At 42.2% G+C, this 16,348-nt stretch overlaps 1 protein-coding gene across 5 annotated transcripts in view; it reads left to right on the plus strand.

The window, feature by feature from the left end:
* Positions 1–16,299, plus strand: part of Meiob (meiosis specific with OB-fold) — a 31,365-nt gene extending 15,066 nt beyond the window's left edge. For 3 of the 5 annotated variants that reach the window (XM_087574262.1, XM_087574263.1, NM_001115033.1), the window contains 9 exon segments: positions 1,827–2,022; positions 3,207–3,307; positions 4,212–4,264; positions 4,350–4,445; positions 7,486–7,584; positions 9,301–9,454; positions 11,286–11,469; positions 12,752–12,838; positions 15,984–16,299. In XM_087574262.1, the coding sequence (XP_087430388.1) occupies positions 1,827–2,022; positions 3,207–3,307; positions 4,212–4,264; positions 4,350–4,445; positions 7,486–7,584; positions 9,301–9,454; positions 11,286–11,469; positions 12,752–12,838; positions 15,984–16,094 (1,081 nt within the window). In that variant the 3' untranslated portion in view covers positions 16,095–16,299. 5 annotated transcript variants of the gene reach the window in all.
* The last annotated feature ends 49 nt before the right edge of the window (positions 16,300–16,348 follow it).

A 16,348-nucleotide genomic window follows, 5' to 3' on the forward strand; every position in this document is an offset into this window, starting at 1 on the left:
CGCGCGCGCGTGTGTGTGTAAGAAAGAGATATGGGGAGATAAAAGTAGAAGGGGGACGGGTTGGGGATTTAGCTCAGTGGTAGAGCGCTGGCCTAGCAAGCGCAAGGCCCTGGGTTCCCAGCTCTGAAAAAAAGAAAAGAAAAAAAAAGTAGAAGGGGGACTATTGGGAAAGGGGAAAAGCCTAAAGGGTACAAAGGGGGATTTGGGAACAAAATCCAGTAACAGAAAAGATAAAGCAAAAGTGTTGCATATTTCCTCTCATGTATAATCAAGAAAGCAAGCAAGAAAGAGGAGAAAGGGAGAAAGAGGAAGTTGGGAAGGAGGGAGGGAAAGTGAGTCTGTGTACCTGTGTGGAACATGAAAGCAGAGGCAGGACTGTATGAGAGGAGAAAGGGGACCAGTTTGGGAGAGGAAGAGGGGCGAGTCACTCGAGTGAATACGAGCAAGATACAGTGATATGAAAGAGTCATAATGAAACTCATTATTTTGAATGATAAGTAAAAATTTAAAACAAAAATATAACTTTCTTAGTACAGTCTGAATTCTAAGAAAAGTGATTGAATATGATTTTTGTTTGTTTGTTTGTTTTGGATGGTGTTTATATGCATGCTGGGTTTTTTAATCGAGGTACCTTTATTTTGGTAATAGAAATGTCTCTGAAATACATTTAATACAAAAGAGTTGCTAAAAAAATTACAGTACAGATATGCTCTGAATATTCTGAGCCTCGTTATGTTGTAAGCATTGCTATTTCTCTATGCATGTGGAAGGCTATGATTTACTCATTTTTTATTGGATTTTTAAATTTACATTTCTTTTTTCCTCCATCTTTATTAAATTGAGTATTACTTATTTACATTTCAATTGTTATTCCCTTTCCCGGTTTCCAGGCCAACATCCCCCTAGCCCCTCCCCCTCCCCTTTTATATGGGTGTTCCCCTCCCCATCCTCCCCCCATTACCACCCTCCCCCCAACAATCACGTTCACTGGGGGTTCAGTCTTAGCAGGACCAAGGGCTTCCCCTTCCACTGGTGCTCTTATTAGGCTATTCATTGCTACCTATGCAGTTGGAGCCCAGGATCAGTCCATGTGTAGTCTTTGGGTAGTGGCTTAGTCCCTGGAAGCTCTGGTTGGTTGGCATTGTTGTTCATATGTAGTATCAAGCCCCTTCAAGCTCTTTCAGGCCTTTCTCTGAATCCTTCAGTGGGGGTCCCATTCTCAGTTCAGTGGTTTGCTGCTGGCATTTGCCTATGTATTTGCTGTATTCTGGCTGTGTCTCTCAGGAGAGATCTACATCCGGTTCCTGTCAGCCTGCACTTCTTTGCTTCATCCATCTTATCTAGTTTGGTGACTGTATATGTATGGGCCACATGTGGGGCAGGCTCTGAATGGGTGTTCCTTCAGCCTCTGTTCTAAACTTTGCCTCCCTATTCCCTCCCAAGGGTATTCTTGTTCCCCTTTTAAAGAAGGAATGAAGCATTCACATTTTGGTCATCCTTGAATTCATGTGTTCTGTGCATTTAGGGTAATTTGAGCATTTGGGCTAATATCCACTTATCAATGAGTGCATACCATGTGTGTTTTTCTGTGATTGGGTTACCTCACTCAGGATGATTTGTTTGTTTTTTAAAATGGTCTGATACTGTAACTCAGAGAAGCCTGACATTCCTTACCAATACATTGGTGGCCTTGAGTATGTGTCAGTCCTGCATATGTTTACCAGATGCTGGGATGGTCAGTGTGGACCGACACCTCGCTGTATAATTGAATGTGAACCAGAGTATTTTTACTAACAGTGTGCTGACTCTGTGTTTTCCTCATGCAGCAACTATAAACTATTGCTCAGTGAGAATCACTCAATGGTAAAAGTTTGTTCCCCTTATGAAGTGGACACCAAGTTACTTTCTTTGATACACTTGCCTGTTAAAGAGTCTCGGGATTATTACTCATTGGCTGACATTGTCGCAAATGGACACAGTCTAGATGGGAGGATTATTAATGTGCTTGCAGCTGTGAGATCGGTAAGTCAGGAATCAGTAAGTTAAAACCGTAGCAAAGCTCCCTACAATTTGGCATGGCACTCTCTGTCATCTGAGTCGTGTTAGAATGCTTAGAACACCAGCTGGGGCATTTTTCCTCTATGTCTTGGTAGTAAGTTGAATTAAGAAAATAACATTTCTCATTAAAAGGAAATTAGCATTTTATCTGTGGTCACTAACAAAATAAAATCATTCCTGATTGCTGACTGCAGCAGGCACCATTGTACTTAAACACGATCCATTGTCTAGATAAACCTGGGCTAGACAAGGACAGGAGCAGGAAGGATAAACTTGTGGCAGGAGCAGCTGTGCTATTCTTTAAACAGGCCAAGGGGTAGCCTGTGTATGTGTTCTCAGAGCGGCTCAGAGGGGGGGAGGGTGAGAGAAGACTGGACTGTGGTGGGAGCTGCTGTGACAAGCTGTGAGAAGCAAGGACAGCACCGTGGAAGTCAGGAGAGTATCACAACCTCTGCTCCATCAGTAACTGACAGGCTCTGAGTTTAGCAGTTTAACAGACAAAGGCACTGAGAAAAAATAAATTTAAAGGTATACTATTCAAAAGTTTACCTTAAAGGGCTGGAAGTGTGGCTCCATGCATCTCCACTCCTCACCCCCAAAAATAAACCTTCACAAAATATAGCACATGCAGAAAATTGTTTAGGATAGAGGATCTGGTTCTCTGCATGAATTACAGATGAAATCACTTTCTAGGCCATTTCAGCCAACTGTTAGTTGTTTCCTCCAAGTCCTTTAATGATCTATCATCTCTGTGTTAAACACTGTGAAAAAGCCTCTGAGTCCAGCTCTCCTTCTCTGAAACTTTTCCTGCAGAACTGACATCAAGTCATGGTGCTTTTCCTGTGCGTTCCTTCACGTGGTTCTCACTATCTTAACCCCATGAAGGAGACAATGGAAGCACCAATATTTTGGAGTCTGAGGCCTAAGAAGCTGGAGTATATCTATTCACTCTTCAAAATGTCTGTAATTTACAAGTTCAGCTAAGTATGCCTAGTTGAGGCAGAAAATACATTCAGATGTCAGACATTTATCAGTTATTCTTTCCTTGTTTATATTTGGAATTTCATGTTCAAAAAGAAACTCCTTGATTATGCCTAAGTACCTTCCCATCTGTAGGGGAGGAATGACAATTCCCTTCAATTCCCTAGGTTGGAGAGCCAAAGTACTTTACAACTTCAGACCGAAGAAAAGGCCAGAGGTGTGAGGTTAAACTCTTTGATGAAACAGAGCCTTCTTTCACAATGACATGGTAATCTTCCATATCTGTTTAACTGTGATGTTCTGCTCTTACTACAGAGACAGAACACTTTGTTTTATCAAAAATATCATATCAGGTATAATAATAAGAGATAGGCAATACTGAGAAAATGAACTCTCTTCAAGGTTGAGATTTTTCTGCATGCAACCTTGGGTGGCATAGAGTCACTTAGAGTACCTCATTGTGACAAGTTTTATTATTCTGCTTCATAACAGATACTGTTTCATTGGGGTCTACTGATGAGGTACAAGTCAAAGTTTTTGAAATTTAATGGTGCTCTGGAGAGAGGGCTGTACTCCTAAGTCCTGAAGATTATGTCTCCTGATGCCTCCAAGCGCCATCTACCAATCTACCTCTGACATCATTTGAGACATCAACTGTGATGGCTCTATGCTTTGGCTTTCAAGATTTTAGGTCTTGAATTATTCAGTTCTAAGTGACCAAGTGCTGGGAAGATAAAGAACTCATAGACCAGATACTAGAAATTAGTACACGCTGAAAGACAGCTCTCACATAGGTGTAAGTATGACGTCTTGGGCCTTTGAGGATGGCTCGGCCAGTAAAGACACCTTCCGTGCAAACCTGGCAACCCAGAACCATAGGTAGAAGAAGAAAACTGACTTCACAAAGTGTCCTCTAACCTTCATGCATGTGTTGTGGCCTGAGAGAGGGGGGGAGAGAGAGAGATAGAGAGAGAGAGAGAGAGTCTACACATGCATACAGAGTATTAATAAATTAAAAAATTAAAATGTAAAGTCTTAACTGCTTTGGTTACCTGGAAATTGCAGTTTTTGTTTTTCTGTTTTGGGGTTTCTTTGAAGAGAGGTGTAAATGTGTCACTGCCAGATTTTTCTAATGTGTCCACTTTGTTTCACTTCTTTTTAAACAAATGCAGTTGGGATAACGAATCCATTCTACTTGCACAGAGCTGGATGGCCCGAGAAACAGGTCTCATCATTTATGACTGTGTTACAAATATTTGTCATTTTCATTCCTCATATATTAACTTTAAAAATGGCTTTCTCCCAAACAGTAATATTTGCTTCCGATGTGAGAATAAATTTTAACAAATTTCAGAACTGCATGGCAGCAACCGTAATCTCAAAAACCATTATCACAGTGAATCCAGGTAAAATGTTTTCTGTTTCTAATTCTTTTGGAAGTGATCATAAACGTAGGCCAATGTTTGTACAATGCTTTATAGACTCAAACGGCAGATTAAATTTTTTTAAAGCCTTTTACTTGATGGTGGCTGAGGAGTGAAGAGGTAAGTTAGAAGATTCATACCCAGTGATTTCCTCCAACCAGCCTGCATTGGGGCCAGTCCTGCAACAAGTGAGGCTTTGGGCAATTTCATATCTAAACCAGAATGCAGTATTCACACTTTTGTGCTGAAAACACTTAAAAGCTACAGGTTTAGTGCCCTTTAGGAATACAGCCCAGAGGCTCAGCAGCTAGGAGAGTGGTTTGGTCCCCAGCGCACACATCAGGCAGCTGACAAACGCCTGCAACCCCAGGGGATGTGACACCCTCTTCTGACCTCTGAGGCACCTACACCAATATGTGTATACCTTTGCACAGACACACACACACACACACACACACACACACACACACACATGTAATTAGATGTTAGTGTTATTTTGTTTTTATTATATCCTGACCACAGTTTCTCCTCCATTGTCTCCTCCCACTCGCTTCTCCAAACTTCCCCTCTGCCCCTGCATCCACTTCCCCTGTGTTTCTCCTAGGGAAAGGGCAGGCATCCTATGGATATCAACCAAATATGGCATGTCAGGTTGCAGTAAGACTAGGCCCCCCATACACACCTTTTCTGAGACAAAGTCTTATTGTGTAGCACTCACTGGCCTGAGACAAAGATCCACCTGCTGTGCCTCCCAAATGCTACGATCAAAGGTATACAGAATGACGTGAGTGTAGGACACTATTCTATTACATGGTATCATCAGTTATACACCCCATGTTGTGCAACAGAGTTTTTGAATTTATTTTGTCAAGGACATAATTTAGTAGAATATTTCTAAAGCTGTTTAAACTTGGTTGCTTGTTTTAAACCAGGTAGATTTTAATTTCCTGGACAATACCTACCTACCTTGTAGAAACGAGGAACCTAAATGGCATGGACATTTATCACAAATGACAGTTACCTTTTTCCTGATGCTTTTCCTGCCTTGACAGTGTTCATTAGAGTGGGGGATTCTGTCCTTCTTGCTGACGTTGGTTGGTTTGACTGCTGCGACCCTTTAGCAATTGTCTAGGAGCTCTATTAGGACACCGGAAACATTCATCCATTTGCCATATAGATAACTTCAGTGTTTTCTAGAACGAGGCAGAAGACAGTGGAAGGCCAATGGATGTAAGAGATGATGCCGGATATGGGAATACAGGATGAAAAGCACAGCCTCTGTTCTTGAGGAATCCATCCCCAGTTCGAGAAAGCTCATTGATAGGACACATGTAGTGGGAGTGGGAGGAGAAAACCTCCTCTACCTGCCCAAGGAAGGTAGAGGAGTCCAGACACTCTCACAGCCAGTAGTGGAGTGTTCAAATAGGATTTTACAACGTAAGATGGTTGTGTTAGAGGCTGGGGTCTTAGGATTGAAGGGCTTTAGACACCCGTGAAGACCCTTCGAAGTGACATTCTAGATTTACAGCATGCCACCTAACTTTTGAGAAAATTCATATTCTAATCTGAGGAAGAAAGCTTTAAAATAACATTTAAAAACCATTTTTAAAGCTAGCCATGGATCTGGCCCTGGTAGTTCACACCTTTAATTTGAGTACTAGGGAGGTAGATCAGGCAGACCTCTGTGCCAGCCTGGTCTACACAGTGAGTTCCAGGACAGCTAGAGCTACATAGAGAGACTCTGTCTTGAAAAATACCCAAAAAGCAAAAATCAGAACATAAAAAGCCACCACCACCAACAACAAAAATAAGCTAGCCATGGTTATCCATGTCTATAATCCCAACATTTGGGAGTCTAACAGAGGAGGATTCTGAGTTTATAATGTATTTATTTTTCAAGGCAGGCTTTCTCTGTGTAGCCTTGGTTGTCCTAGAACATGCTCTGTAGACCAGGCTGGCCTCAGATTTAGAGATCCACCTGCCTCTGCTTCTTGAGTGCTAGGATTAAAGGTATATGCCACCACCACCCTAACAAATACAACGTTTAAAATAAATAAAAAGAGAAATGGAGAAATGGATGTATAATATTTACAAAATCTTGTTGGTCAAGTCTGTTAAATTGAATTCTATCTCTGGAACCTGTGAAAGTAGGAGAGGACCAACTCAAGAACATTGTCTTCTTACTTCTACACAGAAGTAGTGGCTTGTGTGCCACCCCCACCCTGTGTGCCACCCCCACCCTGTGTGCCACCCCACCGTGTGTGCCACCCCCACTCTGTGTGCCACCCCACCCTGTGTGCCACCCCCAACGATGTGTGACACCCCACCCTGTGTGCCACCCCTACCCTATGTGACACCCCCAACCATGTGTGACACCCCCACCATGTATGATGTCCACACACTGTAATGATAGCAATAAATTAATAAAATGATGTTTTAGGTTTATTCATTATTAGTGCTTTGCCTGCATTGATGTATGTGTACCACACATGTATGTGTTGTCCTCAGAGGCCAGAAGATGGCATTGGATCACCTGGGACTGGAGATACAGTTGGTGTGAGCACCACCTGGGTTCCAGGAGACAAACCTGGGTCTCTACTAGAGTAGCAAGCATTCTTAACCACTGAGCCATCTGTTGGGCTCCTAAAATTATTCTTTTAAATTAAGGAAATGAATAAAATAATGAAAAATGAAAAGAAACATAAAATAAGTTATAATTGTATCACCTAGAAATAATAATTTTCCTACATCTATTCTTTCAGATAACTTTACATATCCATGTTTTTCAGTTTAAGAGTCTTAAATCACACAGTTTTCTAAAACTGCCCCTCACTAGTAATAGCTGGTAACATCTCTCCATGTTGATTCACCTTACCTCACATGTTAACAGTTTAATGATAATTCTGTTGAATTGCCTTCTTATGTGATGTTTTGTTTTATAATTAAGATAATTTTAGATGTTTCAAAGTAATTTAAAAGGTAATTTCTTGGCTTTTTCCTTGTTATGCATTTTCAATTTAAGATACACCAGAAGCCAATATCCTACTGAATTTTATAAGAGAAAATAAAGAGACAAGTATAGCTGATGAAATTGACAGTTATTTGAAAGAATCTGTAAACTGTAAGTACATGGGTGAGAGAAGGAGGTTAGAGAGAGAGATTATTTTTCATGGTTGGGGCATCAAACCCAGAATATCATGCATTCTAAGCAGAAGTTGTTTCTTTGAGTTATATCCTTAGCCCTCTTTTGATTTCTTTTGTTGCATTTTTAGGGTTTTTTGTTATTGTTGTTGTTTTTGTTTTGTTTTGTTTTGTTTTGTTTTGTTTTGTTTGAGACAGGGTTTCACTATGTAGCTTTGGCTGGCCTGAGCTATTTAGACCAGGCTGGTCTTGAACTCACAGATCTGCCTGCCCCTGCCTCCCCAGTTCTAGGACTAAAACTGTGAGACACTATACCTGGCTTTAATTTTTTATTTATTTTATATATATGGGAAGCTTTGTCTACATGTATCTTTGTACCTTGTGTACTTGTAGAAGTTGGAAGAGGGTGTTGCATTCCCTAGAACTGGACTTGCAGATGGTTGTAAACCACCATGTTGGCACTGAGAACTGAACCTGGGTCTCTTGACCACCGAGCCATCTCTCCAGCCCCTATTTTTCTAATGGGGGAGCTTATATTAATATTAACCAATCTGAGAAGCAACAACTCTTTCTTCAGGCAAGCGCAATGTTCACAGAATTTAAAAGACTGTATTATATACACGAAGCCCCGAGTTCAATCCATATGTGTATCCCAGATGTTCTGGATGAGTCGTTTGCATGCCCTCGTCTTTCTACCTTTAAATTAGAAAAAAAATTTTTTCTTATTTTTTTTTTTCAGAGCTGGGGACCGAACCCAGGGCCTTGCGCTTGCTAGGCAAGCGCTCTACCACTGAGCCAAATCCCCATCCCCTAGAAAAAAAAATTTTTTTTTTTTTTTTTTTTTGGAGCTGGGGACCGAACCCAGGGCCTTGCGCTTCCTAGGTAAGCGCTCTACCACTGAGCTAAATCCCCAGCCCCTAGAAAAAATTTTTAATTCTTCTGTCATACAATACATTCTGACCACAGCCTCCTTTCCTCCTCTCCTCACATCACACCACCCCCTCCTCAGATCCACTTCTCCATTTCCCTTCAGAAAAGGGCTCCCAGTGATATCAACCAAACCCATAACTAGATGCAATAAGACTAGGCACAAACCGTCATATCAAGGCTGGGTGAAGCAACCCAGTGAAAGAAAAGGATCCCAAGACCAGGCAGAGTCAGATACCCTGCTGCCACTGTTAGGAGTCCCACGAAAACCCCAAGCTAAATAACCACAACATAGGGCTGGAGAGATGGCTCAGTGGTTAAGAGCACTGACTGCTCTTCCAGAGGTTCTGAGTTCAAATCCCAGCAACCACATGGTGGCTCACAGCCATCTGTAATGAGATCTGATGCCCTCTTCTGGTGTGTCTGAAGACAGTTACAGTGTACTTATATATAAGAAATAAATCTTAAAAAAAAATAACCACAACATATATGCAGAGGACCCTAGCATAGACCCGTGCAGGCAGTCAGGCTTCACGATCGCCACCTTAGTCCCTATGAGCTGAGGTGATTCTATGGGAAGTGTTCTCCTGGGTCCTCAGCCTCTCTCTGGCTCCTGTAGTCCTTCCTCCCCTCTTCTGAAGGCGTCCCTGAGCCTAGTGTTGGGTATGGCTCTCCGCATTGCTACCAGCACCTGCTTTTCTGTTGGGATGTCAGCCTTTCTTCTATCTTACAACATATATGGAATTATAACATCTGTCTTTATTTTTAGTAAACACAATAGTTAATGTCTATACAGTGGAACAGTTAAAAGGAAAAGCTTTGGAAAATGAAGGAAAAGTGGATCCTTTCTATGGCATCCTTTATGCTTACATTTCTACATTGAACATTGATGATGAAACTACCAAAGTAGTTAGAAATAGATGGTACGTAGACATTTTTAACAAATTCACCAAAAATAACTACTGTTAATAAAGTCAAACTCTATAGTAGTTAAAGCTATTCTTTGTCTGAACAGTGGTTGTATGAAAGAAAATTTTATATAAATAAACCATAATTAAATGTTTCGGTGACAAAATATTTATGTTCTATGACATATAGTTTTATGTCAGCTCGATACAAGGTAAAATTATCTGAAAGGAGAGAACCTCAACTGAGAAAATTCTTATGTAAGATTAGGCTTCAGGCAACCCTTTGGCGGCATTTTCTTAGGTAGTGATTAATGGGGGAGGAGCCCCCATTGTGGGTGGAGCCATCCGTGGGCTGGAGCAAGCCATGAGGAGCAATCCTGTAAGTAGCGCCCTCCATGGCCTCTGCATCCCTGTCTCTGGCTTCTCTGAGTTCCCGTTCTAGTTTCCTTTTTTTTTTTTTTCAAGTTCCTACAGTGCATATTTAATATCAATAACAAGGTTATTGCTCAAAGCATACAAATTAACTCAAAACCAGGTGACTAGGTGAGTGTGGCAAACCCCACCACCACTAGGGAGGCTGTGGCAGGAGGATTTTGAGTTCGAGGACAGCCGGGGCTATATAGGAAGCCCTGTGTCAAAAGTGAGAACCCAAATCACACAGAACACGGAAGACTGGGGTTTTAAGGAGCAGGTAAGGTGGAGAATGAGAGTGTAAGCAAACATACATTAAGATGAATAGGTCCAGAGCAATGCACACGTAAAACTGCTTGTTCTGTACATGTATTCTCACGGTGCACGGATGTTCACAGCTGAGAACTAGGGAGGCACTGCACAGTTTATGGTAAGCCATTACATTTTTATTAAAAAGTGATCAGAAACACAATAAGTGATATTCTCACCATAAAAATAATTATTTTTATTGACAATAAATCTAAGCTTCTTGAGAAACTGCATCAGCTAATGACAGGTGCCAAGTTGACAATCTTTCAACCTTTCTAGTTTCCTTTAATGAGAGACTAAAATGTATAAGTGAAAGCCAAAAAAGACCTTTCCTCCCCAGCTTGCTCTTTGGTTGTAGTGTTTTGTCACAGCAATAGGAACTCTAAGATTCCATGGTGATAACTGACTTTTAGGCCTATGGTAGAGCTAAATGGGTCAGTTCTTGTCTCGCCGTGGGTTCAATTTCCAGCACAGGAAAAAAAAAAAAGAAAAGAAAGGGGTTGGGGATTTAGCTCAGTGGTAGAGCTCTTGCCTAGCAAGCGCAAGGCCCTGGGTTCGGTCCCCAGCTCCGAAAAAAAGAACCAAAAAAAAAAAAAAAAACCCAAAACAAAACAAACAAACAAAAAAACCAAACAGTTCTTTCTGGGTGGTGTTGGCACTGTCCTTTAATCCCAGCACTCAGGAGGCTCAAACTCAGAGTTTGAGGCCAGCCTGGTCTACAGAGCAAGTTTCAGGACAACCAGGGCTACAGGGAATCCTGTGTAAACACAGACATAAACCCCCAAACAATTCTCAGTCAACACAAACAAAAAAACATAGAAATCTTTCTTGTCCTTTGTCCAGTGCACCCTAGATGTCACCTTTTGCAAGGGACAGCGCCTTCCTTCACTCACAGCAGGTCAGGATAGTGGGCTCATCAGTCCCCAGATTTACAGAGTCATTGTGTACATATGTTCTAGGTTTTTGTCACAGAGTGGTTTATATATCTAGTTTCATGGTAAACATAAATAGCCTGTGGTATTTATAACATCTTATGATAATATTAGAATGTGATGGGAGAATTCTGCTAGAGATCAAGTCTGTCACTGAGGGTCATTATCTGTGGATAACACTTGTCTCTTTTCAGTTCCAGCTGTGGTTATATTGTAAACGACGCCTCCAATACTTGCACAATTTGCAGCAAAGATTCTTCTAGATCTAGATCTTTTTGTCTCAGTTTTGATGTGCTGGTTGATCTCACTGACCACACTGGAACCCTCCGTTCCTGCAGTCTCTCAGGCAGTGTTGCTGAGGAGACTTTGGGCTGCACGGTAAGTAGCAGAAGGGGAAAAAAGCTAGAACCATTTCTGATATTCTTGAATATTCTTCTTTAAAACTACAGATTATTTTGTTGAACTTTTGATAGAAACTAATTTATTAATAATGAGATCTTAGGAAAAGCCATCTTGGTTTAAATGTACATATTTAAATTCCTTTTTAAATTATTTTATGTGTAGATTTTGCCTGCATGTTTATTTGTGCATCACATACCTGCCTGGTGCCTAGAGGCCAGAAGAAGGCATCTGACCTTCTGGGATTGGAACTAAAGACAGTTGTGAGCTGTCATATAGGTGGCGGGAATTGATCTTAGTGCTCTTTGCAAGAATAGCAAGTGATTTTTAATCACTGATCAATCTCTCTTTAATTATGATCAATCAGTAAACATAATCCAATTTTAATGAACATATGATCTATTAAAATTTCAGTTAATTCTGCCTATTATGAGTAGTGACAGACCTTCAGCCAAACAGAGGACTAAATGTGACATTTTAGGACAATGTCCTGTTCTATAGCTCAGATTGCTCTTTGATTTTCCAGTTAGGGTTTCTCTGTGGAGCCCTGGCTGTCCTGTGACTCCCTCTGTAGACATGGAACTCAGAGATCTGCCAGCCTTTGCCTCCTGAGTACTGGGATTAAATGTATGTGCCAATGCTACCCAGCTTAAATATGACATTGTATGTAGTCAGGGATAATGGATGAAGCAGTGGAGATTCCATCAGCCATGCACTGGCTGTTCTAGAAGTCTGTATTGGCCACATCTCTCCCACCCAGCTGTACCTCTGGCTCACAGTTGGTCTGTTCTGCAGCTACATAGTAGCAGCAGACACCTGGAGACTGGCACGTGCTCGTTGCAACTAGGTCACAGCCGAGCATAGCAGCACAGCACACAGCTAGAATCCCAGCACTTACAAGTATAGGCAGGGGCTCCTGAGATCCCTGGCTACACAGTGCGTCTGTAGGGCAGCCTGGCCTATATGAATCCCATCTCAAATTAAAAAAAAAAAAGAAAAAGTAAAACAAAGATCATGAAAGTTACTATTAAATGTTGGCTTAGAATTCTAAGCCAATTTACCGTGAGGGACTTTTCCTGCTGAACCCTTGACTGCCTTAGTGGTTGGGGATAGTTTTTCATGGTTCATCTTCCCTGTCAAAGGAGCCGTAATGACGTGAGTAACCGTCTGTGTCTACTGAGCATGTGTGCGTCACAGGGTGTTGAAGGAGTTACCTCTGGCTATCGCACAAGCACTTGCTTGACCTTTTGTTTTTAACCAGATAAACGAGTTTCTCACAATGACAAGTGAACAGAAAACAAAGCTGAAGTGGCAACTCCTTTTGGAAAGAAGCAAAATTTACTTAAAAGTGAGTATAATTTAGAGTAGTATTGTTTTATTAATTCAAGCAATAAAAAAATCTTCATAGGAGATTTTTCTTTCAGAGCTGAGGCTAGAACCAAGGCCTCTCATAGACTGAGCAGACAGATGGTCTACCACCAGGCAGTGCGCAGTGCAGGTCGGGTTGTCATTAACAACGCCTAGTTAATTCCACATGCACAGAAGGGTGTGTCTGCCAAAGAGACAATGGAGACAGGCATAGGGTAAAGGGAGTCAGTTACCAGAGATGCTTAACAGTGCCATGAAATTCCCCTTTAATGATAGCTCCCAGACAAGACAACAGACATCATGGTAAAAATTGGGCTGTCCCAGTCCTGCCTGCCTGCCTGGCACTGTGCTTTGAGGCATGCGAGGTTGAAAAATAGAGCTCAGTATCTTGTGTCTGGGCTGACAGAGATGTGGTGTGAACTGCAGTTTCGCCTGCCCTCAGCTCATGGCAACCCCTGGATAGGAGTTCACTTCCCTCAGCCTGTATAGTTTTGTGATTCTAAACTGTGAAGGACCAGCTCCGACTCCTACACATCCTCTAGTGTTAGAGGATCAGAGCGTCTCAGTACTGAAGCTATGGAGGGCAGTTGGGGGGGGATCTGACAAACTCTTGGTCCCTTGCCCAGGTCACTGGTGAGAGGACAACTACCAGGGTCCCTTCCTGTCTGCCATGCCGTTAGTGCTTTCTCTTGTGATCTTAGAGGTCACTGACATTTGCTGACATTTATTCTATTAGAATTTCATATTGAACAAACATGCCCCCGAGCCCACGTGCCATTAGTAGTCAGAGCAATAACGTCCTCTCCTACCCTACAAGTGACAGAGAATGGGAGTAGAAATGTCCACACTTTGATAGAACTATGACGACTCTTTCTGTGGTCCTTGTGAATGTGGTTTCTACTCCACCGCAGCCTCATAGAGGCTGTGATAGTTCCAAATGGTCTTTTTCTAGGCGCCTCAAGATTAATCTGAAAAGAATGCAGACATGGAGTCAGTAATGGCCTCACCACTATTCCTAGAACCTGGGCTTGAGGTTGTAGTAACCATGGGTACCAGGCCCTTGGAGAAAAGTTAGTCATATGCTGCTTCTCTCACATTTATGCGGGCCCATGAAATGTGCTGTCCCATCATCATAAGAGCACATATGGCCTTGCTAATGAGTTTGATAATTTTATTTATTTATTTGTTTGTTTGTTTAAAAATATTTACTTATTTATTTAATGTATGTGAGTACATAGCTGTCTTCACAGTAGAAGAGGGCATTGGACCCTATTATAAATGGTTGTGAGCCACCATGTGGTTGCTGGTAATTGAACTCAGGACCTCTGGAAGAGCAGTCAGTGCTCTTAACCGCTGAGCCATCTCTCCAGCCAGAGCTTGATCATTTCAAACAACTTATGTCTATGTGTATGGGTGTCTACTGCTCATGTCTATGTAGCAGTGTGTGCAGTGCTTTCAGAGGCCAGACAAGGGCATCTGATCCCATGGCCTGGAATTGCAGATGGTTGTCAGTTACCATGGTGCTGGCTAGTGAGCTTCTGCAAGAGCAGCAAGAACTCTTAATCACTGAACCATTCCTCTAGTCCTGTTTGATCACTTTACCTTCATGAAAACATGTAGAAAGTTTTCCAGACTTAACTCACGTACAACAGATTGTCCTCAAGAACAAGCATACTGGATCTTTCTAAAACATATGTTTAAATGATTGCACTTGGGGTGGGGTTAGTGCTGAGGACATGGCTCAGCTGGTAAGAGCACTGGCTACTCTTTCAAAGGACGTGAGTTCATTCCCAGCACCCACATGGGGCTAACAACAGTCTTAACTCCAGTTGCAGGGATCCAATGTCCTTCTGGCCTCTGAGGGCACCAGACATGTGTGTGGTGTGCAGACATGTGTGTGATGTGCAGACATGCGTGTGATGTGCAGACATGCGTGTGGTGTGCAGACATGTGTGTGATGTGCAGACATGCGTGTAGTGTGCAGACATGCGTGTGGTGTGCAGACATGCGTGTGATGCGCAGACATGCGTGTGATGCGCAGACATGCGTGTGGTGCGCAGACATGCGTGTGGTGCGCAGACATGCGTGTGATGCGCAGACATGCGTGTGGTGTGCAGACATGCGTGTGATGTGCAGACATGCGTGTGATGTACAGACATGCGTGTGGTATGCAGACATGCATGTGATGTACAGACATGCATGCAGTCGAAACACCCATGCAGTGTAAAAGATCTATTTCTTTTTTTTTTTTTTTTTGGTTTTTGTTTCCTTTGAGATAGGGTTTCCCTCTGGGCTTGGACATCACTATTGACTAGTTTCACATTCAAGGCTATTCTCCTGCCTCAGTCTTCTAAGTCCTGGGATTACAAGCATGAACTTTTGTGTGTGCATGGCCCAGTGTGGAATTCCCTATTCAAGACTCTACCAGTGAGCCACATGCCCAGACACTAAAAGATATTTAAGTTTATTCATGAGAGACCTTGGACAGATATAGCATGATTATAATATATAAAATATATAATAGAGCCAGAGCTTGTGAGCTGGGTCCAGTGACTCACACCTGTGTCTACTTGGTAAGGTCAGGCAGGGGAACTACGTGTGGTCAGGAGTTGGACACCAGCATGTGTAATAGGAAATCACAAGATTATGTCTCAAACAAGCAAAAACTAAATAAAAGAATTTGTATTGTTTGAGAAATCTGGTCAAATATGCCAGCTCGATAATCTTAGCACCTGGGCAGGGGAGGCGGAAATACCAGAAGTTCTCGTTCATTGTCAGGTGTTTGATATGTCTTGGGCTATGTGGGACTCTATAAAACACAATAACTCTGCCTCTAAAGATGAACACTTCCTATAATTTTCCTCTCTCAAGTACAAGTAGTTGCCACTTAGAGTGATTCCGAGCTGGGCCCAGCTGTGTGCACCTGTAATCCAGCAGTCATGACAGTGCCGTAGGAGGACCTAAGTCAGGGAGAGTCACACAGCAGGACCTGTTTCAGAAAAGCACAAACCCAAACAACAACAACAGCAGCAACAACAACAACAGACCCTTTGTGGTCATTGATTTTCAGCTTGGTGTACAAGGCAATGTTTAACTTTATCCCTCTGTCTCTTTTTCTCCTTCAGTTGATTTTGTCACACAGGGCAAGGGGTGGACTGAAAGTCACCATTCTCTCCTGTAAGCTCGCAGATCCTATTGAGGCGAGCAGGGACCTGGCTGGACAAGGACACACTTAAAACCCGATTTTGTTCCAAATTCTGGGAAACATAGACATTTAACTCTGAAGATGCCTAGATGTGGTAAACTATTTCTGAGACTGTCACTGTTCCTTCTGGAGTTAGCTCAGCCCCCTGGAATACCATTCTACTAGCTTTACCCTATCTTCTCTAACACTGGGAGATACTGCTTATGTACAGAAATAAACATGCTTGATCTTCCTCACAGATGGAGTGGTTTCTTTGTCTCTGGAAGATTAGACCCCCCGACCCCC

Source organism: Rattus norvegicus, chromosome 10, assembly GCF_021556685.1.
Source record: "Rattus norvegicus strain SHRSP/BbbUtx chromosome 10, alternate assembly SHRSP_T2T, whole genome shotgun sequence".
In the NCBI taxonomy this organism is placed as follows: Eukaryota; Metazoa; Chordata; class Mammalia; order Rodentia; family Muridae; genus Rattus; species Rattus norvegicus.